This window comes from Dendropsophus ebraccatus, chromosome 2 (genome assembly GCF_027789765.1).
Source record: "Dendropsophus ebraccatus isolate aDenEbr1 chromosome 2, aDenEbr1.pat, whole genome shotgun sequence".
Taxonomy (NCBI): Eukaryota; Metazoa; Chordata; class Amphibia; order Anura; family Hylidae; genus Dendropsophus; species Dendropsophus ebraccatus.
In genome coordinates, this window is record NC_091455.1 from 130,406,044 (window position 1) to 130,432,622 (window position 26,579).

The 26,579-nt window shown below is 41.5% G+C and overlaps 1 protein-coding gene across 1 annotated transcript in view; it reads right to left on the bottom strand.

Annotated features, from left to right (window-relative positions):
• Nucleotides 1-26,579, bottom strand: part of MRPL3 (mitochondrial ribosomal protein L3) — a 70,847-nt gene that overhangs the window by 23,992 nt on the left and 20,276 nt on the right. Inside the window, exons 5-6 of the mRNA XM_069960288.1 lie at nt 26,351-26,450; nt 20,863-20,923 (exon numbers count right to left, since the gene is read on the bottom strand). Of these exons, the coding sequence (XP_069816389.1) occupies nt 20,863-20,923; nt 26,351-26,450 (161 nt within the window). The remainder of the gene's footprint in view (nt 1-20,862; nt 20,924-26,350; nt 26,451-26,579) is intronic.

Genomic DNA, 26,579 nt, shown 5'->3' on the forward strand with positions numbered 1-26,579 from the left:
TGCTGTCTGCCCAAAGAATGCAAATGTCAATTCTTTGGCCGGGCGGCGGAATGTGGTCGAGCATAGAATGGAGTCTATGGCAGGGGTGGAGAATGTTCTATGTGCGGATTCCGTAGTCTGAATGCCCCCTAAGGGGCTGTTCACACTGAGCAAATTTGGCAGAATTCCGCGGCGGAGCTCTTCGCTGCAGAATCCCGCCTGCCTCAGTGTTAAACAATGTAGTCTATAGGAGGGCTTGGGTGTCACCACTCTCTTCCACTTTTTGGTCAAAGAATTGACATGTCAATTCCTTGAGCGGAGATGTACGAGCCCTCCCATGAACACACTGTTTGACACTGAGGCAGCGTGAACAGCCCCTAAGTGTGCACACTGAGGAATGGGCAAGGAAATTTTTATGCTTGTAATCCCTCTCCTTTTCAGCTCTGGCAGGATATGAGCAGAATGCAAGGGGAATTTAAGCAGAATTAAAGCCCCACTGACTTCCACAGGATTCCTCTAGGGAATACGAACCATGACCCGCTGCAGAAAATTCTTCCATGTGAACAACAGAGTGGAAATCTTTTTGAACACAATGGGACATTACTCTGTTTATATTTTACAGTAGGAATTTAACCCCTTAAGGTCTGAGCCAATTTTCATTTTTGCACTTTTGTTTTTTCTTCCTTGTGTTTAAAAGGCCATAGCGCTTGTATTTTTTCACCTACAGACCCACATGGGCCCTTATTTTTAGTATAACTAATTGAACTTTGCAATGACACACTTAATTGTTGCATAAAATATGCTGCAAAACGGGAAAAAATTTATATGTGTGGTGAAAATAAAAATAAAATGCAATTTTAATTAATTTGGGATGGGGTTTTGTGTTTACGACATTTGCCCTAGGTTAAAAGTGACATGTTATATATGTTCCACATGTCAGTACGATTACAACGATATGCAACTTGCAAGACTTATTTTATTTGACGGCTTTTTAAAAATTTTAATCTTTAAAAAGAAACTAAAATGTTTCTTATTTAGCTTTATTCCCATGCTTAAAAACGCAGTTATCCTTTGGTCTATGGGGCTGTGTGAAGTGTAATTTTTTGCTCCATGATCTGTACTTTGTATTGGTACCTTGTTTGCAAATATGCAACTTTTTGATCACTTTTTATTACAATTTTCCTGGATTTGATGCAACCAAGAAAGTGCAATTTTACACTTTGGCAGGTTTTTACACTTATGCCGTTTACTATGCAAAATCAGGAATATGATAGTTTACTAGTTCGGGCAATTACGCACGTGGCTATACAAAATATGTTTATTTTTATTTTTTTTATTTATTAAATGGGAAAAGGGGGGAGATTCAGACTTTTATTAGGGGAGGTGTTTTTTTTTTTTTTATTAATAAAAACTTTTTTTTTTTTTTAAACATTCAGGGGGACTTCTATATACACAGTATTAATCTCCCATTGAGATCAATGCTGTGTATATAATAGAGCACCGATCCATTAGATCAGTGCTGTATTATACTGGTCTGCTGCAGACCAGATTTATTAAAATGCTGAGACGGGATCAGCGTCACTCCAAAGCTGAGGCCCGGCCGGGTAAGAAGAGATCCCCCCTCCATGATCGCACTAGACCACCACTGAGGGGCACCACAGGGCATTTAAATGCAGCTGTCATGTTTGACAGCTGCATTTAAATGCTCTTATTAGCGGATGCGGCAATCGCCCGCTAATAGCTGTGGCGGTTCAGACGGGGGTTGCGGCTTGGCCCCTCTCTAAACTCCCCCAACGGCGCCATGACCTATGAGATATGTTATGGGTCGTTAAGGGGTTAAAGCAGAAATTAAGAGTGGATTCTGTTTCAACTTCCTTGCCTATTCCTTAGTGTGCACATACCCTCAAGGACAACAAGGAGTCCTGAAAGTGATATGGCCTCACAGAGCTCTGATCTCAACATAATCGAGTCTGGGATGACAATACAGAATAGATTTACTCTTCAGTGTAGTACTATTTCTCCCTCTCTACATAAACACGCTTATAGAAGTAAGGAAGTATATACAGCACAAATAAGAAGGATAAAACAGAGGGGGCAGTGGGAAAATTAAACTCAAGGAAATTAGATCCTATGGCATCATGAATGAAGTCTCTTAAGCTGTATGGGAGGGACTGCTTTCTATACAGTGAAAATATACAGATGGGGCAGCACTGGTGATAGAAAAAAAGTAGGAATGGTAGAAAAGGAGTGTACGTCTCACCGCACGGGACCTGTCCGTCCAGATCAAATCCAGCAAAAAATCGTAGGAGACAGCACTTCTAGTGGAAAGACGTGATTCTTTTATTCACATCAAATGCAACGTTTCAGCTGGTGCTTCAGCCTTGAGAAAGGCTGAAGTACCAGCCGGAACGTCGCAGTTACTAAGCCTCCCAGCAATCAGACATTGAAAGGGCTCTACTGACTTCTCTAAGGCAGACCCAATCAGTAGAGACACCAAGGCTGCCATGGAAGGTAAGTATAGCCCCCCGATAGTTACAGTAACCAATCGGCACCCATTACTTGTTGCCAAGGTTCTGATCGGTCCTCTGACAGGTCCAGCATCTGTCAGGTTACACTGTGCATGCTGCCATCATTGTTGATTACAGAAGGCACATGGTTAAAAGGGTTAAAAATCTGCAAAAATCTTTTTCTTTCAGATCAACTGAAGTTATATAGATTTGTAATTTACTTCTAGAAATCTCATGTCTTCCCAAACTTTTCAGCTGTTGTTTGTTCTGCAGGAAATGTTGTTTTCTTTTCAGTCTGACACAGTGCTCTCTGCTGCCACATCTGTCCGAGACAGGAACTGTCTATACCAGGAGAGGTTTTCTATGGGGATTTGCTACTGCTCTGGACAGTTCCTGTCTCGGACAAAGATATCAGCAGAGGGCACTGTGTCAGACTGGAAAGAAAACAACATTTCCTGCAGGACATACAGCAGCTGATAAGAATGGGAAGATGGGATTTTTAAATAAAAGTAAATTACAAATCTAGAAATAATATAAGATCTCTAAGAAATGGTAATGAAAGAATGTGTGAGAAGGTGATATCAGTAAAGAATATTTAATGTGCCAGTAATGGTGGTCATAAAGTATAGCTTAAAAGATTAAAATGACATGAAATTAAAATAGTAGAAATAATACACGAAGCATAAAATATACACCATAAAATCATGAAGGGCCCTTAAATTGGTTATGCATCATGATGTTAAAATCCTGCAATAAAAATGATCATGGAATCACATATAGTCTGAATTAATAAATCTTAATATTCTCACTTTCATAAGAGCCACTGAGGAGGGAACCCATGTGAGGTTCGGAAATGCTTTTGGCACATACAAAAACTTTTACGCATTTTTTGGCACACAGAAAAACTTGCATTTTTATACTTCCATATACTGCCATTATTCAAGCACTATACAGAATATAAGGACTATTACCACGGGCCTCGACATCATATACTTCACCTTGACCTATTGGCATCAAGACCCAGCTCAACCACTGCCCTCAGGCGGGAATGAGGCTGTGCAGACGCGCAAAGATATAGAGGACCAAGAGGACGCGCCGCCGATCTGAAGAGGAGAGAAACACCGAAGGACGTGCTGCAGAATGGAGGAGGGGAGCAACATCAACTCCACACAGGACCACAGGAGGGGTGAGAAGTGCCAGTGGGCACAAAGATGACTGTACCTCCTTAGTATTACGAGCGAAAGTATGTACATTGCACTACTAATATCTTAAGACAGGCTGTGACCTCCAGTCCGCCACGAGCAGCTCATCACACCAAAAGCTGCTGCAGTAGGTGCAACTAAGCGATACAGACAGTGCTGAGCAACCTATTGTGCTTTACACAGGACACTATATAGTAGTCAACAGATTTATTAATTCAGACTATATGTGATTCCATTATCATTTTTATTGCAGGATTTTAACATGATGATGCATAACCAATTTAAGGGCCCTTTATGATTTTATGGTGTATGTTTTATGCTTTATATATTATAGTTGTATAGTATTAGTGCTGCAGCTAATATGGTCCTTACAGGGGTTGTCCGGGATTTTTCAATAAACTAGCATTGCATTGACCTCTGTGGATGTTGCATATTCTACACTTCTATTTTTTATTTAGAGCGCTTACTGTGTTCTTAGACTTAGTCACATGACCACTCTGCCGCTGGTTTCTTTACTTCCTGTGATGTCCTGTTCCCTTTTTGTTTCCTGTTCCTGCCAGTGAGGGGACAGTGAGTCATCAGGTGGACGTGGTTATGCCTCCACATTTCTTTAGCCACACCCCTAACATCTAACTAACATCTGAGCCCAGAAGAAACTGCAGAAGTAAGGAGAGCATGACAGACTACAATCTCTGTACAGCACTGCAGCATAGGTTGGAGCTATAAACAGTAAATAAAGGAACTATGAGGGGAGATTTATCAAAACTTGTGCAGAGGAACAGGGAAGCAGTTGCCCATAGCAACCAGTCATATTCTAGGTTTCATTTTCCAAGGCCTTTTTAAAAATTAAAGAAGCAATCTGGTTGCTATGGGTAACTGCTCCCCTGCTCCTGTGTGTAATATGGAGACGAGATATGCTGCTTCACCTCATGGCAGTCACCATTCTATTTCTTGCTGAAGTAACAAAATTTTGCCTCATTGAGACCCCACCAACCTGTAGGATGGCTACTGTAGTGTATATGTAATCCAGGACTACAACTCCAATCATGTACATGTGGGCTGGGGTTTGTAGTACTACAACAGATAAAAGAGTGAAAACTAGTTGATTAGATAACATAAGTAATTGGCAGACACTGAGCCACCATGTGTCAAAAGACACTTCTAGTAATACAGACATTTCCCTGCCTATGGGTACAGTGGGTGGAACTAGATTCAGAGAAGAGGGGGTGGGGCTATAGGCTTGCAGAGCTGTGATGTCACTGCTGACCCCTGTGACCTGGAAGTTCTTTATGTAAACAAACAAATCCAAAAAGCAGCAACAGAGGAGGATGCCCAGAGACACAGAGGAGAAAAAAGGTGAGCGAAAAATACTCAGGGAAAGGGACAGATTATCATATCAGATATCATGTCAAATTTGAAAAATTTGCATTTTATGAACTTTGAAATTCTCTGCTTTTAAAAAAAGGAAGACATAGCACATAAATTAGTTCCTAAGTCACATTACCAATATGTCTTCTTTATTCTGGCATAATTGGGTAAACATATTTCACTTTTTTTAGGGTGTTACGGGGCTTAGAAATTTATCAGCAAATTATAAAATTTTCGTGAAAGTTTCCAAAACTGATTTTTTTTAGGGACCAGTTCTTTTTTTAAATGGATTTAGGAGGCTTGTATACTGGAAACCCCCATAAGTGACCCCATTTTTGAAACTACACACCCTAAAGAATTAATCTAGGGGTATAATGAGCATTTTGACAATACACAGGCTTGAGGAAAGTATTCACCATTAGGCCGGAAAAAAACTAAAAATTTAAATTTTCCAATAATATATCCGTTTAGATTAAAGTTTCTCATTTTCAAAAGGAACATGAAAGAAAAAGCACCCCAAAATTTGTAACGCAGGTTCTCCTCAGTAAAATGGTACCTTATATGTGGGTATAAACCACTGTATGGGCACACAACGGGGCTCAGAAGGAAGGGAGCGCCAATTAGCTTTTTCAATGCAGATTTTGTTGAGGAAGTTTCTAAGCTCCAGGTGTGTTTGCAGTGCCCCTGTAGTGTCAGCAGAGAGAATGCCCCCCAAAAGTCATCCCATTTTGGAAAGTACACCCCTCAAAGAATTCATCTTGGGGTGTGGTGAGCATTTTGACCCCACAGGTATTAGAAGAAAGTAAGTATTTAAAACTAGACTGTTAAAATAAAAAATTCTAATTTTTCCAATAATATGTTCGTTTAGTTTGACATTTCTCAATTTCACGAGAAACAGGAGAAAAAACGTACCCCAAAATTTGTAATGCAGGTTCTTCTGAATACAACAGTACCCCATATGTGGGCATAAACCACTGTATGGGCACACAGCAGGGCTCTGAACGGAAGGAGCGCCAATTAGCATTTCTAGTGCAGATTTTGCTGAAGAAGTTTCTGAGCACCAGGTGCATTTCCAGTGCCCCTATAGTGCAAGCGGAGTAAAAAAAACCAAACCCATAAGTACCCCATTTTGGAAAGTACACCCCTCAAAGAATTTATCTTGGGGTGTGGTGAGCATTTTGACCCCACAGGTATTAGAGTAAAGTATTCAAAATTGGGCAGTAAAAATGAAAAACTCAAAATTTTCCAATAATGTTTTTTTAATTAGAAATTTCTCAATTTCACAAGAAACAGGAGAGAAAAGGCATCCCAAAATCTGTAATGCAGGTTCTCCTGAGTACAACGGTACCCCACATGTGGGCCTAAAACACTGTATGGGCACACAGCAGGGCTGTGAGATTACAGACAACTTGGGTTGGTTACGGACAATCTGGGGTGGTTACGGGAAACCTGCAATAGTTATGGACAACCTGCGGTGGTTACGGACAATCTGGGGGGGGGGGGGGTGTTACGGATAAGCTGCTTATAGGTAATCAGAGGTGGGTACATGTAATTTAGGGTAGTTATAGGCAATCTGCAGGGGTTCAAATTTGGGTTGGTTACGGGCAACATGCGGTGGTTAAGTGTAATCTGGCGTGATTACAGGCAACCTGCTGTGGTTACAGGCAACTTGCTGTGGTTACGGCCAATCTAGGGTGGTTACGGGAAACATGGGGTAGTTACAGGCAACATGGGGTAGTTACGGGCAATCTGGGGGGGTAATCTGGGGTGGGTACATGTAATTTGGGGTGGTTACGGCAATCTGACATGTTACGGGCAATCTGGAGGGGGTCACTGGCAATTTGGGGGAGTTACGGGCAACGTGCGGTGGTTACGTGCAATCTGGGTGTTACGTGTAATCTGGCGTGATTACGCGCAACCTGGGATGGTTACGGGCAATCTGGGGGTGTTTCAGACAAACTGGCGTGGTTACGGACAATCTGGGGTTGTTACGGATAAACTGAAGTGCTTATAGGTAACCTGGGGTGGTTACGGGCAATCTGGGGTGATTACGGACAATCTGGAGGGCGTCACTGGCAATTTGGGGTGGTTACAGGCAACGAGCGGTGGTTACGGTCAGCGTACAGTGGTTATGGGCAACGTGGTTACATGTAATCTGGGGGGGGGGGTATGATAAATCTGTGGGGAAAATCGCAATTATTAGTATAATAAAAAGTGTTGTTTTTTTTGTATGTTTTTCACTTTTTGTACTTTTACACTTTTTTTTTACTGTATTACTATGATCACTGTAATACTTCTATCACAGTAAACATAGTTCAGTGACAGGGACCAAATTGGTCCGTCACTTTAAATTTTCAGAGTTGACTGCTTCTAAAGCGCATGCGCACTTCAGAAGCAGTCTGGACGCCGAGGAGGAAGGACCTCCCTGGATCAGTTGAGTATATCTTCTCCAGGGGTGGGGGGCGACTCCGATGGCAGAGAGAATGGGGCTTTGATTGTCCTTACATTTCCATCACTGTGAACAGACGTAGTACCTGTGGGGGTGGGGGGGACATTCTTTTCATCTCCCCTCACTGTGAATCCAGATGAAAGCATGCAGCAGCCCAGACAATGCCCGATACCGGCAGCCGCCGTTATAACGTTAATAGTGGTGATCGGCGGTACGGGGGGTGGCCGGGACGGACCACACACACTGCCTTGACCCCTCAGCTACCTCTGGTAGCTGGGGGGACAGGGTGCGGGCCTTACCAGCGCCGCTGCATTATTCTCTGCCATTGCTGTAAAAAGCTGATGGCAGAAGAATAAAGCCCATTAGTGACTGCCGTAAAAAGCCGTATCAGCGGTCACTAAGGGGTTAATCTTATAAGCTATTTTATACTTTATGACCACCATTACTGGCACATTAAATATTCTTTACTGATACCTTCTCACACATTCTTTCATTACCATTGCTTAGAGGTCTAGGCTCCCCTTTTATTATTTCTCTATTTGACTTCTACTGATTTAGGGTAATCACTGCCTATTCTTGACCTCAGCCCCAGAGGTTTCTGTGAGCTGTTCCACCCCTTTGACTGATAAATTATATATCTATATGACTTTCTGAAATCAGTTGAATTGAAAGAAAAAGAATTTCGCTGGATAACCCCTTTAAGTTCTCAGTATGGGAGTCAGCTTCCAGTAATTGCAGAAAGATGTCAAATGTAACATACTGCTGACACTCACTGTATATAAAGAGGGTCATGCTCCTGAGCCCGTTCTATAATCAACAACCGTTGGGCTGCCTTAAAAACACGTATTGGTGGTCATTAGGAGGTTAAACTATGTGTGGGATTTACTATACTGTCACAGTAAGAATGTTTTTTTTTTTTTTTTGTAGCAACCAATCAGCGCCCAGCTTTTATATTACTAGAGCTTATTAATATTTGACAAAATTTGCTGTGTACTAAAAAGTTATGAGCTGAAAAAAATGAGCTTGCAAGATAAACTCTGGCACAGAGATGAGCTGACAATGGAGTTTACAATGCGGCAGAACTTACTAGAAAAACAGTGCTGAGCAAAGGTGTCAATAGTTAATTTATCTCAATGCATTAACTGTGTGCTCCACAGGGCTAGTATGCACAGATCCTAGCCACTTGTCCCATAGTTAAAGGGAATGGGTTAAGAGCCATGCACACCCAGCATTTTGTGTACTTTGCAATTTGTGTTGAGATGGAAAAGGGTGAATTATTAAAAACTCTTACAAAGCTAGACTCAAGTGATTTTTCTCCAGCTTAAGTGGCCTGTAAACCAATATTTTGATATATACCTTATCCATTTGCTGCCCTCTGTGTTAACCCTTTAAACAGAAAGTAGGGAGCAGAATTCGAAACACTGTTTTGTTAAATGCCAAGGGGCTTTTAGCAAGGACTGCTACTGCTAGGGGATAACATAATGCAATGGATTTAGAACTAACTTCATCCATACTCCACAGATCTGTTAAGCTGCTGCAATTTTGTTGTTCAATAAATTCTTATTTTGCACTTGGATCTCCTTCTATATTAGGGCCCCTTCACACTAAGCAAAATTGGTGGAATTTCAAGTGGAGCACGCGCCGTGGACGCAGCTTGAAATTCCATCTATCCTATTGATTCAATTAGATGTCTCGGGCACCTCGACTCTTCGCCCAAAGAGTTGACTTGTCAATTCTTTGAGCGGAGGAGCACAAGAAATTCCATTGAAACAATGGGATAGGCGGAATTCCAAGCAGCGTCCATTGGTGCGGGCTCTGCTTGAAATTCCACCAGTTTTGCTCAGTGTAAATGGGCCCTTAGGGACAAAGAACAAATATACCAGTTTGTGCTGAGTTCTCTTCTACAACCAAACAAATCTAATGGAAGTGAAAGTTGACTGGTACTTCCGTGTACAACTGGGTTTACAAGACTGCAACACAACAAATGGTGTTCCGTAGATCTCGTACACATGAAATGAAAGTAGACCAGGCCTGACAATTCTAGCAGGACCAGCAGACAATCTAATGTGTATGAACATATAATAAAAGGAAATAAAAATTTTACTGACCATAGAGAGACACTGCCTTAGCAAACATTTTCAGGTACAGAATATTTGCTAAAAACGGCGGTTTATTGTATAAAATAGTGCATGCGGGATAACGTGTTACAGAGATCACCCCTTAATCAGATCCAAAAAATGCTTTTTTTGCTAGGGCAGGGCCTCTCTATGGTCAGTAAAATTTATTTCCCGTTTTATATATTACTGTGTGGGCTCCTTGCTCTTTGGGAGCAATCCAAAGTGCATATGTTTAATAAAAATAAAACAACCTTCTGCCCACCTGATTATAGATTATTTTGCCAAACACTAACTCTTTATATGTTAAAATTGTACATCTGTACCTGCTAGCTCTGTTGTTTACAAGCTTCATCCAGGTAAACAATTCCAGCAGTGGCACACAGGGATAGTGATATTCTACTGTACATCAAAGACATTACCTGCTAAATGTCACCTCCGTGCTATCACAATGTTTCCAAAGCACTGCATGATACTAGCACAATCACTTTCACCCAGAAAGACAGAACCACCGTGGGGATATGACCTTTCTATTTTATAAGTTCATTGTGAATAAACAGCTGCTACAACGGGAGGCGCAGCGATAGAACATTATGCTTTATGTATTATAAAAATATATACCGTATATATTTTTTATATCAGAGGCATTCAATCTGTACCCGTTTATCTCTTACTAAAACTCCCAGGATTTTGTTTAAGGAGCTTATCACAACTGAAGATACAAGAGATTTGGACAAGAATATTTTGCTACCTGCAGTAAACTTTCCACCAGTAATCCTACTGAAGGACACAGCAGTCAGCATCCCTCTATAGGCAAATGGTGTGACATGTGAAGGGATATACAGTAATGTAAAAATAGCCAATATTCACTTAGGAACTCTTCAGTAAGTTACTTCACTTTATTTTCTAAAAACAGAGTTGGTGCATAGGCTCAAGGCTGAGCTCCACACTTTGTGACACCCAGACATACCACTCTGTGGGTGTCTCTGAGGCGCTGCCGCCTCCCTCATGCACAGACATATGGAGGCCTGGGGGCAGATATATACTCTAAAAAAACTACATAGTTAAAGTGTCACTGTTGTTTAATTTTTTTGCAGAAATCAATAGTCCAGGTGATATTAAGAAACTTTGTAATTGGGTTTATTAGGTAAATATGCCATTATCTGCATTCAAAAGACTTTCCCCAGCCCCCCCCCCCCTTCCTCCTCCTCTCTCTCATTCACTGCTCATTATCAGGAAATCTCAACTCTTTTACATCAGTCGAGCCCTGTCTGTTTTATGGAGAGGGGAGGAGGGAGATTGGCAGCAGAGAACAAATGATTACACAGCAGGAACTGTGTGAAAGCTGTATTCAGAGGTCAGAGAAGTCAGTGCTGACCACAGAGGAGAGAGCCCCGTGATGTAGATGTAAATTAACGCTTTGTTTTACTGTTTTGGTGCCTCATCTCCCTCCACCCCTCCCCTCTCCATAGAGAACAATTAAGAAAGGGAAGAGAGTTTAAAACTGCTTTTTCATGATAAAAATGCATTTTCGGCTAATAAACCCAATTACTTAAAATCGCCTGTACTATTGATTTCTGCAAAAAAAATTTAAACCACAGTGACACTTTAAATATATTTCACAACGTACATCATAAGATGAGCAAAATTTACAGTTATAACGAAGAGAAGCGCTTCATTATCTCTGCAATCCGCTCATCAGCCTGATTCCATCTAACTGACTGCCACTACTCCCCGGGTGCTGGGAAAAGCTGGATCCAGTCGAGGAAACCTCTCCCAGTTTCCCAGGACTGAATCCAGCTTTTCCCAGCACCCGGTGAGGAGTTGCACAGACAGTTAAATGGCAGCAGGCTGATGAGCGGATTGCAGAGATAATGAAGTGCTTCTCTTCATTACTACTGTAAATTCACACATCCATAATCATAACAAATATCCACACATGATCTTAAGTATATAAAGGAGGCACCTTTACATATTAGCACAAAATGCCCTAAAGCTACAAAGCTCATTAAGTCTTTTAGGACACAGTGTATCCAAGAGGTCTCCCGATGGCAGGTCTGTCTTCACAGCATTATGGGCCCCCTGGGCACAGATGTGAATCCCCCCCCCAACTAATATACAGGCTGCTTAGCAGGTGTCCGGGGCACCATGTACCCTCAAACATATGTCCACACAGTATACCTAAGCAGGTGTCCCCTCCCAATACATTCACATTAACCCCCTCCGGGCAGGCTGACAGCCATAAGCAAATGGAGAAAATACACAAAAACATAACAAAGCTAATGTGAGCACTGCACCAGTATAACCCCATACTGATCATGACAGTACTGTGTATATTAGTATATTCTGTATGTTAGTATACTCTGTATATAAGTATGTGCTGTATATTAGTATATCCTGTATACAATGATATTACAGGTTAAAGTAGTAGCATAGTCAGGCAGCTGTACATCCCTCACACAGCACATGGTATATGTGTACAGTCCCATAGACACAGTATGGTCAGACAGGTACAGACTCAGGGCAGGACTTTCAGTCCGTCATATGGGGTGCTTGCTTCCCCTCTATGCTGCTCCTCACTAGTAACCTTTCTCAGCTGGCATCTCCGGGGCAGCAGCCCTCAGTGTGTCCCTGTGCCAGCTGTGTCATAGTATGTCCTCTGTGTAACTACAGGGACTACTCTGTAGGCACACTGCTGCTCCTGGGGCCTTGGATGAGACCACAGAGTTTCAGCAAAGAAAGTCAAAGTATCTGAGGTAGTAGAGCCCAAGCACCTTGGTGTGCCGTGCAGTCAGTGAGCTCCTCACCAGTCATAGCCAAACTCCAGACTGTAAGGGAGACATCTGCAGTTTCTAAGGGCTCCGTGAATGTGTGCACGACTCCCCCTCAGCTGTGGAGTGCACTCTTATGTCTTTACATGACTGTTCAATCAGGGAAGCGCACACACTCACCAAGAGGGGTGACAGCTCCGGCCTGATAAAAGGAACGTCACTGTATATTGAGAAGGGAAAGAACAAAAGTCTCCAGAAAGTGGAGGAATACAGGGGGAGGTGCACTTACGGGCAGAGGATAACAGCCCCCTATGAATCATGGGCCCCCGGACAGGTGCCTAATCTGCCCAATGGGAAAGATGGCTCTACCTGATGGAGTACCTTTTGCGGTTCTCCTCGATGTCAATGTAACTCTTCACCTGTTTCACAACTGTATATCTTGACTGCATATGAGTTATTGGAAGCGAACATGGTGGAGTTTGTAACATAGGTTACTCAGATAATCCATGTGATTATTTTGGCCTTTTTTTAATTTACAGTACAACACACTTGAATTAGCCTTTAAAAAAAGTGGGAAAAAACATGCACATATCTGGGTATTCCAGACTGCACATGCAAAATGCATGCTATTGTGCAGAAGTTAGATACTACTAGAAATAATCAAGTCATAACTGAGAAATATCAATATACACATATACAGCTTCACATACACTGAATGATAAAGGAAGAAAACTCTTAGCACAATATAGTTATTGGTTTCTATTATACAATATGCATTTTGACAGAGCCCAAAAGAATTCATGCAACATTCTATTAAATGATAGATGCCAGTGACTCAAATGTGGCAATGTGCAATTGAACAGCAGACATAGGGCAGATTTATTATGTTAGGCATTTCATATGCCAATCGAAATGAAAAGATGTGGCACAGAAAGATGCCTTAAATTTAGTAAAAGGCACAGGCCGCTCAGTAAATGTGGTCAACTTGAAAACAGTAAATCTGTCAATGCTGTAAGGCGAAACCCTCTTATATTGTGCCCTTTCATAGGTCAGGAAACTGGTGTACAAACCTTAATAAATACCCCTCACCATCTATTAAAGGAGAAGACTAGCCATGTAAAAAAAATTTCAAACTGCAGGGAGAAACATAACCTATCCCAACTCCCCATGCCCCTCCAGCACTGGATCGTTGCTCTAGGAACCCCGGGCAGGCTCTGGGATCTCCTGCAGAACAGACGTCACAATCTGTAGACAGTCACGCGGCACAATGTGGGCACGGGGAGATGTAAGTAATGATTGTCTCCCCTCTCCTGCCACCTGTCAGATTATTGCAACGGCTGGAATTTATTAACAGCCCAATGAAAGACTGTAAACTATCTACTGTGGATCCCTAATCCATTCTTTCGAGTTTCTTCACGGAGTAAACACATACAGCAATATTAATCTGTACATACAGAGATTTATTCGTGGGAATATTCATTGCTTATTGTGTGTAAATGAAAACTCACAATAACCATGTGTAAGACAGACATGCAGTAATAAAAAAAGCACAAGTGACCACTTTTGGAATTAGTAGTTGTAGACATCTTGATCCTAAGGATGAACTGCACTGCACAGTAGATTTATTTCTATCATGCATCAAGCCTAAACTATTTGATTTTCATGGAATAGTATAATACAATCTAAATTCCTTTGGGTCCTGTGCATGTCCTACCATCTTTACCGTGTGATTTGTCTGCCTGGTGAAGCTACTTCCAGTGCTCACTCTGTAAGACTGAAAACCTTCATAAAATAGAAATGATCTGCCAGACTCAATCAATCACTGGAGGCCGCTTACTGCTGCTCTTGTCCTGTGTGATTCAGGGATAATAATCAAGGAAACAGCACGCAGCCAGGAAGATTCCAAGTAGGGCTGAGAAAATGCTCACATTACAGATGAACACGGATTTGTGGCTGTAAATATTCAGGTTTAGGATTATGCACACGTCTAGAAATGTAACTATGACTTACAAGAGAACAGATTAAATAGACATATCGGGTGACCTAGTTGATTTAAGGGTGAAAAATGTAATGCATAGAGCTGGTTATAGGAGGCTTCAGCAGTAAGTTTATTTTGTATACTAAAACACGTACAGAATATTTTTAAAGGGGTTAGATTAGATAAAAAAAACACCACTTCTGTCTTGCTAATCATTTAAATATCTGAGCTTTAACACACGTGGAATCCGCAGCAGAAGGAGATTTTATAAAACTACATTCTGTAACAGAGAAATGCTCCTTTACATTAGTCTTAGGGTGCGTTCACACCTACAGGATCCGCAGCAGATCTGCAGCAGATTTGATGGTGCAGATTTGCTCACCGTCACCTGCGTCCGCCGTCCAGCAACGTCTCTTACTTCCAGGTCCATGGGAGAGAAAAGGCTGCCAGTGCGCTTTTGCATCGGCAGCCTTTTCATTGGCTGGAGCGCATCACATGGCTTCCAGCAAGCTCAGCCAATCAGGGCTGAGCAAGCTGGAAGCCATGTGATGCGCTCCAGCCAATGAAAAGGCTGCTGGTGCGCATGGGGTGGTTGGGGGGGGGGGGGGGGGGGGTCGGAATGTGGGGTAAGGGGGCCAGACCGGGTATTTAACCACATTACAAAGTTATATAACTTTGTATTGTGTGTTAAATAAGCCAAAAATTTTTTTTTAATGGGAGTTGTCCTTTAATTAAATGAAATCTGCTGCGGATCCACACCAGAAAATCAGCTGCGGATCCGGTTAAGTGTGAACGTACCCTTAATGATTAATTTTTTGTCTAATGTCTACATTTTTTTTTTTAAACAGCCCTTGACCATAGGTTTTCACTGACTGCCAAGCTATGGAAACAGACAGTGCCTGTATTAATACGAAAAACAAATTTATTTTGGAAACTAGACTGTTGTCTCTATCAATTTAAGCAAAAATGGGTTCCAATGTCCAAAAATTCTCAGATTTTCCATAACTGTCTACAATATCTCAAGAACAGGGGAGTGATCTATAGGACATTTTGGTTAATATTCTATACTTTTAAAAGGGGTTATTCAGGCTTAGAAAAACACAAAAACAAAAAGGACGTAATGTTTGTCTAAATAAAGCATTGTTACATCAAATAATCCCTTGCCAATAGTTGTACCAGTACAGTGTGCAAAACCAAACACTAAACCAAAATGACAGACACCACACATAGGGACCACATTATCTATTTAAACAGATTTCATAATTTATTGAAGAAAATTTTTCTACATTGTAATATGCCGAATGTTTGTACATTTTACGACAAGGTCTAGGCAAAAACACATGAGTAAATCTAGCCCATTCTGTTCCTCAGAACAGTACTACACATATGATATGTTATTGTTCCATTAAAAAGAAGAAAATCCACAGGAGCGTTGCTTGATTTACGTATCAATTATGAAGTAGCATGAAATGAATATTAAATGAAAACACTAAAAACAGTATAAATCATACCACTGTATACTAGTCATGGCAGCTACACGAGAAGCTTCTAGGCTATCTTCACAAAGAGCAATGTGGCCACAGAGTTGCCTACTCTAGATTTTCAGCGTCTCACATTCATCTAATTACGATGTTTATGTCAGAACTATATGAGCATGAAGAATCTTCTTCAAGATGCGCTTCCCAGAGCACAATTCAATGCTCGAGAAATGTTAAACTCGTCAATTACCAACATTTTGGGCCTGACAGGAAGATACATACATCGAACCTTAATAGACAGTGACATTTTAAATGGGGGGGTGGGGGGGTAGGAGGGGGGAAGCAACCTTTCGCTTTAAAGTGCAAGGTGGACATTTTTATCATGTATTTTATCAAACTGCTACTCAACATTACTGATTTATCACACCGATAACATTGAAATTGCTGAAATTTCTAGGTGACACAAACTGACTTTAAAAAAAAATTGAAAAGAAATAAAAAGGCTAGAGCTATATACAGTGGTACCTCGGTTTAAGAGTAACATGGATTAAGAAGAGTTCACAGTTTTTCAAAATTGTAACTTGGTTTAAAAGCATTGCTTTGGTTTAAGAGCTCCCTGTACTGGGTGGAAGGGGGAGTGGGGGAGGGGCACGACCTGCACAGGGTGATCTAAGGTACTGTACTCTGACCCAGGAAGTCTCCCTCACCTTTCAAATTTTTTAATAGCAGATCCACTTTAGGCTGGGGACATCAGGGGATAGGACTGTGGAGGTAATCTCTTCATAGCTGTTACCCCTCTCTCCCCGAACAGAGAGTGCTGCATTTCTGTGCCCACATATGTCCTGCTCATTCCTTCCTGCAGTCTCTGTCACCCCTTGTGTTTCCCATCCTCTCCATTCCTGCTATAATGTGCCTACACTTACACTCAGCCATTCACACTGCAGTATAGAAAAGTTTCTGTCACTGTCCTCCTGCACAGTTCTGTGATTCTCACTTCCTAAATGGTCCATGCTAAACACACACCCCTTTCCCATTGCTGTCATGTGACCACACAGACCTGTGACAGCAGCCCTGCTTCTCTATGCTAGTCTGTTTTACTACACTACTTCCTTATGGGGATCTGCAGTTCCATCCTTTATCTACAAACTGCAGCTGTTTCTTTAGGTTTATGCCCTTACTATAAATTATACTCCACATGCTGATTGCTGTACTGTACAGTAACTTATAATATGACATTATCAGCTGTTTCTAAATGTTTGTTTAATTTGTTTTACACGTTATTAAGAATTAAAAAAAAAAAAACATTATTTTTGGGTTGTGGAACAAATTGTCGGCATTTCATTGATTTCTTATGTGAAAATATGCTTTGGTTTAAGAGTGATACACAACTAGCGGGTAATTCTATATGGAGTAAAAATCTGTGTCTCTTGGCTTTTCACTACCACAAATCTGCTATGGATTTGACCGTGTGCAATGAAACAAACAGCACATGAATGTTCTAGATGGTAATTTGCATTATTAAGGCAAAACTTCATCAAAAACCATAATCTTTATACATTTTTATAATATGCTTGGTAACTACAGTTTACAGTTATATAAGCTTCTAAAATAGTGTGGGAGTTATTTATAAACTATACTATGAGATAGCAGTGCTGCAGCCACTGCTCTCTCCCTGCTGGAGCTTCCCTTGCGGCACTTCTCTCTGTGTAAAGCACCAACTATATGGGGCGACTGTGAGGAGCAAACGGGTGATAGGGCCTTAACCCTTTAAGGACATGGCCCATTTTCGTTTTTACGTTTTCGGTTTTTCCTCCTTGTGCATAAAAGGTCATAGCACTTGCATTTTTCCACCTAGAAACCCACATGAGCCCTTATTTTTTGCGTCACTAATTGTACTTTGCAATTACAGGCTGAATTTTTGCATAAAGTACACTGCGAAACCAGAAAAAAATTCAAAGTGTGGTGAAATTGAAAAAAAAAACGCATTTCTTTTATTTGGGGGAAATGTATTTTTACGCCATTCGCCCTGGGGTAAAACTGACTTGTTATGCATGTTCCTCAAGTTGTTACGATTAAAACGATATATAACATGTATAACTTATATTGTATCTGATGGCCTGTAAAAAATTCAAACCGTTGTTAACCAATATACGTTCCTTAAAATTGCTACATTCCCAGGCTTATAGCGCTTTTATCCTTTGGTCTATGGGGCTGTGCGAGGTGTCATTTTTTGCGCCATGATGTGATCTTTCTATCGGTACCTTGATTGCCCATATACGTCTTTTTGATCGCTTTTTATTACATTTTTTCTGGATTTGATGCGACCAAAAATGCACAATTTTGCACTTTGGGATTTTTTTGCGCTGACGCCGTTTACCGTACGAGATCAGGAATGTGATTAATTAATAGTTCGGGCGATTACGCACGCGGCGATACCAAACATGTTTATTTATTTCTTTATTTGTTTACTTTTATTTAAAACCTGGGAAAAGGGGGGTGATTCAGACTTTTATTAGGGGAGGGGGCTTTTTACTATAAACAACACTTTATTTTTTTTTTTTACACATATACTAGAAGCCCCCCTAGGGGACTTCTAGTATATACACTGTGATCTCTCATTGAGATCTCTGCAGCATAGATATGCTGCAGAGATCCATGAGATCGGCACTCGTTTGCTTTCGGCTGCTGCAGCCGAAAACGAACGAGTGCCGAGCCGAGGACGGCGCCATCTTGGACGCGTCCCCGGCCGGCATCAGTAACGGAGATCGCTCCTCCGGGACAAGGTCCCGGAGGAGCGATCTCCCCCACTAGACACCAGGGAAACGTTGCCTCCGGTAATCGGAGGCAGCTGTCAACTTTGACAGCTGCCTCCGATTAGCTAATTAGCGGGCACGGCGATCCGACCGTGCCCGCTAATAGCAGCGGTCCCGGGCTACTCGCGGCACCCGGGATCGCGGCACTTCAAAGCGGGGCCGCCGCGCGGCCCCGCTTTGAAGAGCAAGTGAGGACATATGACGTACCGGTACGTCATATGTCCTTAAGAGGTTAAAGCGTAACTGTCATGTTTTTTTTTTTTATTGCAGAAATCAGTAGTCTAAGCGATTTTAAGAAACTCTGTAATAGGTTTCATCAGCCAAAAAAGCCTCCTTCTGTACTCAAGAAGCAATCTCCCAGCCTCCCCCCCCCCCCCCCCCCGACTTCTTATCTGTGCATTATCAGGCAAACACGTCTTCATTACAGAGAAGCCAGTGAAGACGGGCTCTGCTCTCTCCATTGTAAGCCTATGAAGGGGGGAGGGGCTGAGGGAGATGAGGGAGCAGGAAGAGGTGACATGAAGGTCAGCTGTTTGTAGACTCTCTGGGCACCTAAAACGCTAAATTCAGGTGTCAGAAAGGTCAGTGCTTATCTATGAACTTACTGAGAGAAGATTGCAGGGTGTTGTGCTGTGCAGAAATCCTCCGTGCTCAGTGACTCCTAACAGCCCCTCCCCTCTCCATAGGCACATAATGGACAGAGAAATCCTGCTTCATCTGATGTGAGGGGGGAGGCTGGGAGATTGCTTTTTCAGTACAAAAGGAAACTTTTTTAGTACATAAAACCTATTACAGAGTTTCTTAAAATCGCTTGTACTGTTGATATTTAATGTTTTCAGAAAAATGACCCTGAAATGACAGTTACGCTTTAACAAATGCCAATGTAAACAGAGAGGAGGGCTGCATCGAGATGATTGCAGCTGTTTGGCTGCAGTTTGGGGGCGCTCAGAAGCATCTGCTGCTGTCAGACACAAAGCTAATGGAAAGGAAGTTGGCAAGCTGTGAGGGCGGACATCATCACATCCTAAAAATGCATTCACAGTTTAGGAGAACTGAAATAAGGTGAGCAAGTTTGAGTTGTAGTCTTGGGAATCTAGCAGCATGTTAGGCAATCCACTGTACTGGCATCATAGGGAGCACTAAAAATACACAGTCCCCCAAAATAGCTTCAGCATAAATTGTTATGTGCTTAATACGTAAAATACGGTGCATTTTTGGTTGCTTGTGGAAATCAAAAATTTGGAGCCAAAAATTAATTTTACTAGAAAAAAAATGTATGTTTTTATTTTCATGGCCCAATGCTAAAAACTCAAAACATCTGTGGGTCAATACACTCCAAAATGAATTCTTTGAGGGGTGTAGTTTCTAAAATGCAGTCACTTCTGGGGAGGCGGGGGGGTCTACTGTACTGATACCATGGGTGTGTACATGGTGCCCAAAATGGTTCAGCAAAATCAATGCTAAATATGTAAAATGGTGCTCCTCTTCAGAGCCATGCCATGTGTTAAAAAAAGCAGTATATAATTACATACAGTGTATACTCACAAGAAACAACTGCCTAACAAATTTCTGAGTGCTTATTCTTCCGTGTTAAGTTTTCATTTTTATGACCTACTTTTTTCGCATTCAATTAAATTTTGACACCTCTATTTTTCTGTAAACCAAATATGGTGCCTGAAAAATAAACTTATAAAATAAAGGTCACTAAATCCAAAGGGTGGTGCTTTATTTTTAGGACACAGCTGAGGCACACATGCCCACCAGGGCCACACATGGGATATTTCCAAAAACCGCAGATTCAGGTTTATACATTTTTATTTGATTTTCTCTGTTTATATCTGCTGTGTTACAGACTAATATGGATTAAAATTAAATTTACTAAAATGTTGACATTCTTAAATTTCACCTCCACTTTGTTAATTCTTAAGGTCAGAAGAGGTAAAGCAAAATTCCTAAATCCTTTTGTGAAAACATGCCTCTCTCTTTAGAAAATACTTTTTTTTTTTTTTTTTGGAAAAATTAATAAACAGGGAATGTAAAATTTCCAAACATGCAGTTTTTTTTCCAAATTTTTGAAATATTTTTCTTCCATAAATTATCAACCAAACTTTAATCACTAACATAAGGAACCAACAATCAATTCCAGAAATTATTGGATAAGTTAAAGCATCACAGTAAATTATACAAAGTACAAAATACTTACGTTTTTGCTGTGACATCTACATACTGTCCAGGCCTGAAATGTGCAGCATAAAGGGGAGTACCTAGATGGAAAAGCAAGAACAAATAAAATTATATTCAAAGCACTATTAAAGCCTTTGAGCAAATTACTGCATGTTTGAAATGCAAAACTGGGAAATCCTATAGCAACCATTTTCCCCCCAAAACGGGTATTTGATAAATTAAATTTTACACTTAACTGGTTGCTAAGGGCAACTGTTCCATCTTTGAACCAGTACAGATAAATCTTCATTTAATCAATGAAAAGTAAAGTGTCACTGTGTTTTTAATTTTCAAAATCTAACAGTAGATATGATATAAGGCAAGTTTACAGTCATCATTTTTTGTTAGTTATCGTGCTTTAAAACAAAGCTATACTCACGGTTTTTTTCCACAAAAAAATAAGATGGGGTCTTATATTATTTTTTTCTCTAAAAAAATGTCTAGGGCTTTTTTTCTAATAAACAGTATGTCCTACTCTATACGGTACCTAGTCCCCATACTGTTAGGCTGGTAGACTGTACGTTCTCCTGTAGTTAGATCTCCATATTGTATTCCTGTCTTCTCCTCTGTATTTCTATCCCCATACTGTACCCCCCCCCCTGCAGTAAGCCCTCCCCATAGTGTAACCATGCTTCCCCCTTTGTTGTTGTTCTCCTATAGAGTATACACTCCCCCTTGGCAGGTAGTCCCCATACTTTATACCTCCCTCCCCCCTCTGTGTACCATAAAGGATACAATGTACCTTACTGTGCATCTTCTTACCAGTCCGGCCTCCCTGCAACTTGTCTTAAACAAGTGGGGGCGAAGCATAACTCTCTGTAAGGACCACCGCTGCAGGTCATTTTACCCCCGAGTTGTGATGACGTCACGACTGAAGGGAAAATGCCTGTCCCGGCTGATGGAGTGGCCGCTCAGCCAATCAGTGACAGAGTGGCCAGTCCATCAGCCGGGTCTTGACACCTTGGAGATTCTGCAGCCCGGCGGGGGTCCCACAGCCGTTCCTGATGATCACCTCGGGCATGGGGAGAGGTAAGTTGTTACTTGAAATCAATTAGCCCCCTTCCCCTGCAGACTGCTGGCTTTTAGAAAATGCTGGACTTCTCCTTTAACTAAGGCTTATTTTTGGAGTAGGGCCTATATTTCAGGTCTACTCCAGAAAGCCTGCAAAATTAAGCTAGGTCTTATTCTCTGGGTGTGTGTTATTTTCTCAGAAGCACTGTACTTGAAATGTAAGTCCAATCTTTTCATTTTGTGCTGGTTGAAAAAAAACAAAAAAAATGAACAAAAAAAAAACAAAAACAAAAAAACAAAAAACAAAACACACGGCCAGTACAGAGAGTAGCAGGTCAATGTGTCTGTCAATCACATGACTGCATTTTCTGTGAGTGTACAGCTGACCGGGACTTCTTGTCCTGTCAGGAGACTGTGCCTGAATTTCAAGTAAGTACAGCTTTTGTTTTAAAACATAAAAATGACATAAAAATGTAAAACATGCTTTATTTCACATCCCCTGTTGATTTCGCTTTTGAAAGTTCTAATGACAGTCACACTTTAAAACAACTCAGGATTTTTTTTAGCTTATATACAAACAAATCACTTAAAAGGCATTTGTGTACACCGTGGAGGATATTTAAGAAAGGGTGTAAATATCACAGCTCCACTTTTGTTCTACCAGAGCTGAAAGCTGAGTTGTGATTGGTTTCTGTGGGCAGTTTACACCAGGTGTATATTTACACCCTTTCATAAATATGGCAAGCATAGGTTGTCTGGCATCTTGATTCCTATTTTATCCTCAGATATGGTTTTCTATTGCAGTCTTCATTTCCCATGATACCTCTGAATTTGCAGAGACACAGGGTGCAAAATCTCATCACTACACTTGCTTAGAATCCTAAGTGCAGCAAGTTATACATTGGAGACATAGAACTTTTATACCCTAACCCACTATATAAAGGACCATTTGAGATACAGGTTTTCCCTCACTCCTTTTCTTTGTTAGCAGTTTCACACAGGAGAGCAATGTAAGGCTCTATCTCATTTGACACTAACAAATATCCTCAGAGAATAGGCAGGCAGTGTTTGCATGTTATTTCTTTAATCTGAGCTGCCAGTTTAAGTTTTTGCAAAAGGTGGATAATTTCTTTTCCTCCATTTCTGGATGTTAACTGATACCTGCTGCACGTCATGGGCATAGTTACTAAGTTTGTGACATAATGGTATAGAATGGAGTGGGAATTACTTGCTTTCTAAGACCTATAAATTAGGGCTGTGGAGTCAGAGTTGGAGCTAGTTTTGGCTGGAGTCGGGGGAAAAAAGGAACAGATTCCAGCTTTACATTTTTAAAAAAAAATTTAATAATTGAGTTTTCATATGACTTTTATAAATGTACCTCATGAATATATTTTATGTTGTATCAATCTAAGGCACTTACTTATAAAAAGCAGAAAAACACTTTAGTTACATACATTTAGTTACACAGGGTGAAGACATTCCTCCATATATCAGTAATAAAGCACTGGCCCTATTAGATAAGGGTGGTCGGGAAAAAGTTGGCGGTCACTATTTGTCAGTTTGTTTCTAAGCTGTGTGTGTGTGTGTGTGTGAGGGGGGGAATCTGTCCTATTCTCTTCCTGGATGCTGGAAGATTGTATATGAGCAACAGAGTAACATGAAGATATCCTGTGTAATATAGAGAAGTAGTATAGCAGTAACCTCTGTCCTCAATGTGTTGTTTTCTCTCTGGGAAAAGATTGTGTTTTTCACCAGTGTGCCATGGCTGCAGCAGGTTGTGTGTGTGTGTTTCTTTGGTGTGCCATGGCTGCAGCAGGGTGTGTGTGTGTGTGTGTGTGTGTGTGTGTGTGTGTGTGTGTGTGTGTGTGTAACAGTGCCTTTACACAGAAAGATTTATCGGACAGATTTTTGAAGCCAAAGCCAGGAAGAGACTATAAACAGAGAACAGGTCATAAATGAAAGACTGAAATTTCTCCTCTTTTCAAATCCATTCCAAAAATCTGTCAGATAAATCTCTGTGTAAAGACAGCCTTAGAGAGTGAGGCAGAAATATACTGGGCAACAGTGAAAAATCTAGGGGGAAAAAGGTGTAGTAGGATAATAATATAAAAGTCCTATTTACCAGTCCCCATGCCCCCACAGTGCAGCATCACGGCTCAAGGTCCCCCACCGGGCTCCCGATCCTGTGATATCATGGTCCTACTCAGCTAATCAGTGAGTGAAGGGGGACACAGCTGCAGTCACCGACTGGCTGATTGGGTAGTTCCTGCGGAGACGCTGACAGAGAGCTGATAAATCTGGGCCTATGCCTGACCTCTATATCACAGGTATCTGACATTGTCAGTTGTCAGTTTTCCTTTGTGTATGCTGAGTATTTAGTTAGAAATATAAAAGATTGTAAGCAGAAAAAGATCACCTGCTCCATCTAGTCTACATGGACTTTTGAGTTGTTCAGGACTGCACGCACACAAAGAGGAGAATCTGTTTTGTATCTTTGCCTTATTCACTCAGAAGTAGCCCCATGATCATGTAGGACATTAGGAAGAAGCTGCTGAGCCAGTTCTACTTTACACCAGGTAAAAAGTGGAAGTCCACAGCTCCAAGTAAAATGTAATGTCTTTATTTAGAAATCCTCTTAAAATCCAAACATAATAAAAAACACGCCAAAACAGCGTGTTTTTTATTGTTATGTTTGGATTATAAGAGGATTTCTAAATAAAGACATTACATTTTACTTGGAGCTGTGGACTTCCACTTTTTACCTATTGCCACCGGAAAATGGCCCGGATCTCTGTTTCCTTCCACCTGCTCCAGACGTAATTGAAGACCAGCACCACTGACTATTGCACACATGGTGAGCTGATTTGCCTTTCTACATTCCTACTTTACACCAGTGTGATAAATAACTCCCTTGTTGTCTAATTGGCCAATTATGAAAGATCTGGAATCGGACTTTAAATCGGAGATCGTCCCTGAAAAAATTCAGAAGTCAGAGTTGGAGTCGGAGCTACGGCTTACCAAATCAACAGCCCTGCTGCAAATACCTCTATATTAGGTTTACAGCCCCAACACATTCACAGTAACAGACTACAAATAAAACCATATGTAGGGGGAGTAGGAAGGGATTGCAGAATTAGACTACACAGATTTTATCTGTTACCAACAAGAAACAAGGAAATTTAAAGGACAAAGGACTCCGGGGTCTGATAAAAAAAAAAAAAAAATTACCAAATACACAAGGGATCATGTATACGTTTTGTGTAGTAAGGGTTTGAGCCCAGAACTGCTACTCTCTGACACCCACATGGCCTGTTCTGATCATCAGTTGTTCTCCCCTCACTTCCTGTTTCAGCTGTAGCTCGTACTACATTTCCCAGGGTCCTCTTCCTTGCTTCAGTTATTGTTTGTAACGCCCACTGTACACTCCTTTTCCAGCCCACTCAGTCCTCTTTGTCCCACCCCCTGAATGTTACCACCCCCTTGTGTCACGCTGTATTTTCCTGTGCCCAGCATCACTGCAGGTCTAGTACAGTGTCTGCAAGCCTCCCTGATGCAGAATTCTGGAACCAGCATCTACCAGTATACACAAAAATCACCACATACACCTCAGACTGTTCAGCTTGCATCCACCTGCTCTCTGGTCACTTCCACTCTCCTCCGTTCTGTTGAGGCTGAGGCTGTTCTGGCTTGCATATGTCTCCCCTCCGTTTTGAGGCTGTTCTAGCTTGCATCCACCTCCCCTGGCCTCTGTGCTGGTCTCTGCTGAGGCTGTTCTGTGATGCAATCACCTCCCCTCCCCTCTCCTCCGGGCTGTTCTGTGGCTGTTCTCTCCAGCAGCCATCCCCCCTCCGTGAATCTTTCTCCCCTCTCCTCTGTTCTCAGAGGAGACTGTGATGTTTTCCCCCAGCTTCTTCCCCTGTTCTGACCCCTTTATAAGACAATATGAACACAGAGCTGTTGCTAGCACTGCAGTATATACTTGTGCTAGTAACCGCTCTGTACACCATGTGACCGGGCTGGAAATCACATAAGAGCCAGGGAAAGGCTGTCGGCAGTGGGAGCTGATAGGAGCAGGAGAGAGGGAGGGAGTTGCCGTGCTGGAGCCTGTGTGCACGTCTGGCCAATCAACGTCCAGGCGGCCTTACTGCAGCTGCATAAACACACCCAGATAATGAAGGAGGTGTCTCCGTCCCTGCTCAAGCACACCTCGGATAGTAACGTGGATGGCAACGTAACGAATGAAGATGGCGGCTGTGATTCGTGACGAAAGCAATTATTGCTGAACTACAGAACTTCCGGTGGCAGAGAAGGGGGTGAAAAGTTAGGTAAGATGCAGGAATTAGTTACTGATGTATATTAGGCATTTGTCTAACATTGGATTGTGGGCAGGAATTAAAATAATAGTGTTGGGCCGGACTTCTTTAAAGAAAAATTTACCATTTCTTTCAATGCCTTACCTGGTTTGAGGATGGCATTGTCTGACACTTTGAATATGCTGATTTTCTGCTTAGGTGGGACTCCAGCTTCTCTGTAAAACTCCAGTATAGATTCTGGTTTCTGTGAAATGGGAGAAAAAACAAACAAAAAACACCATAACCTACTGTTTTTAACTAATATTATTTTCAATATTAGTGACCTGAAACAAAATTGTAAACGCACCAGCACTTTTCTAGTGTAAAAACTGTA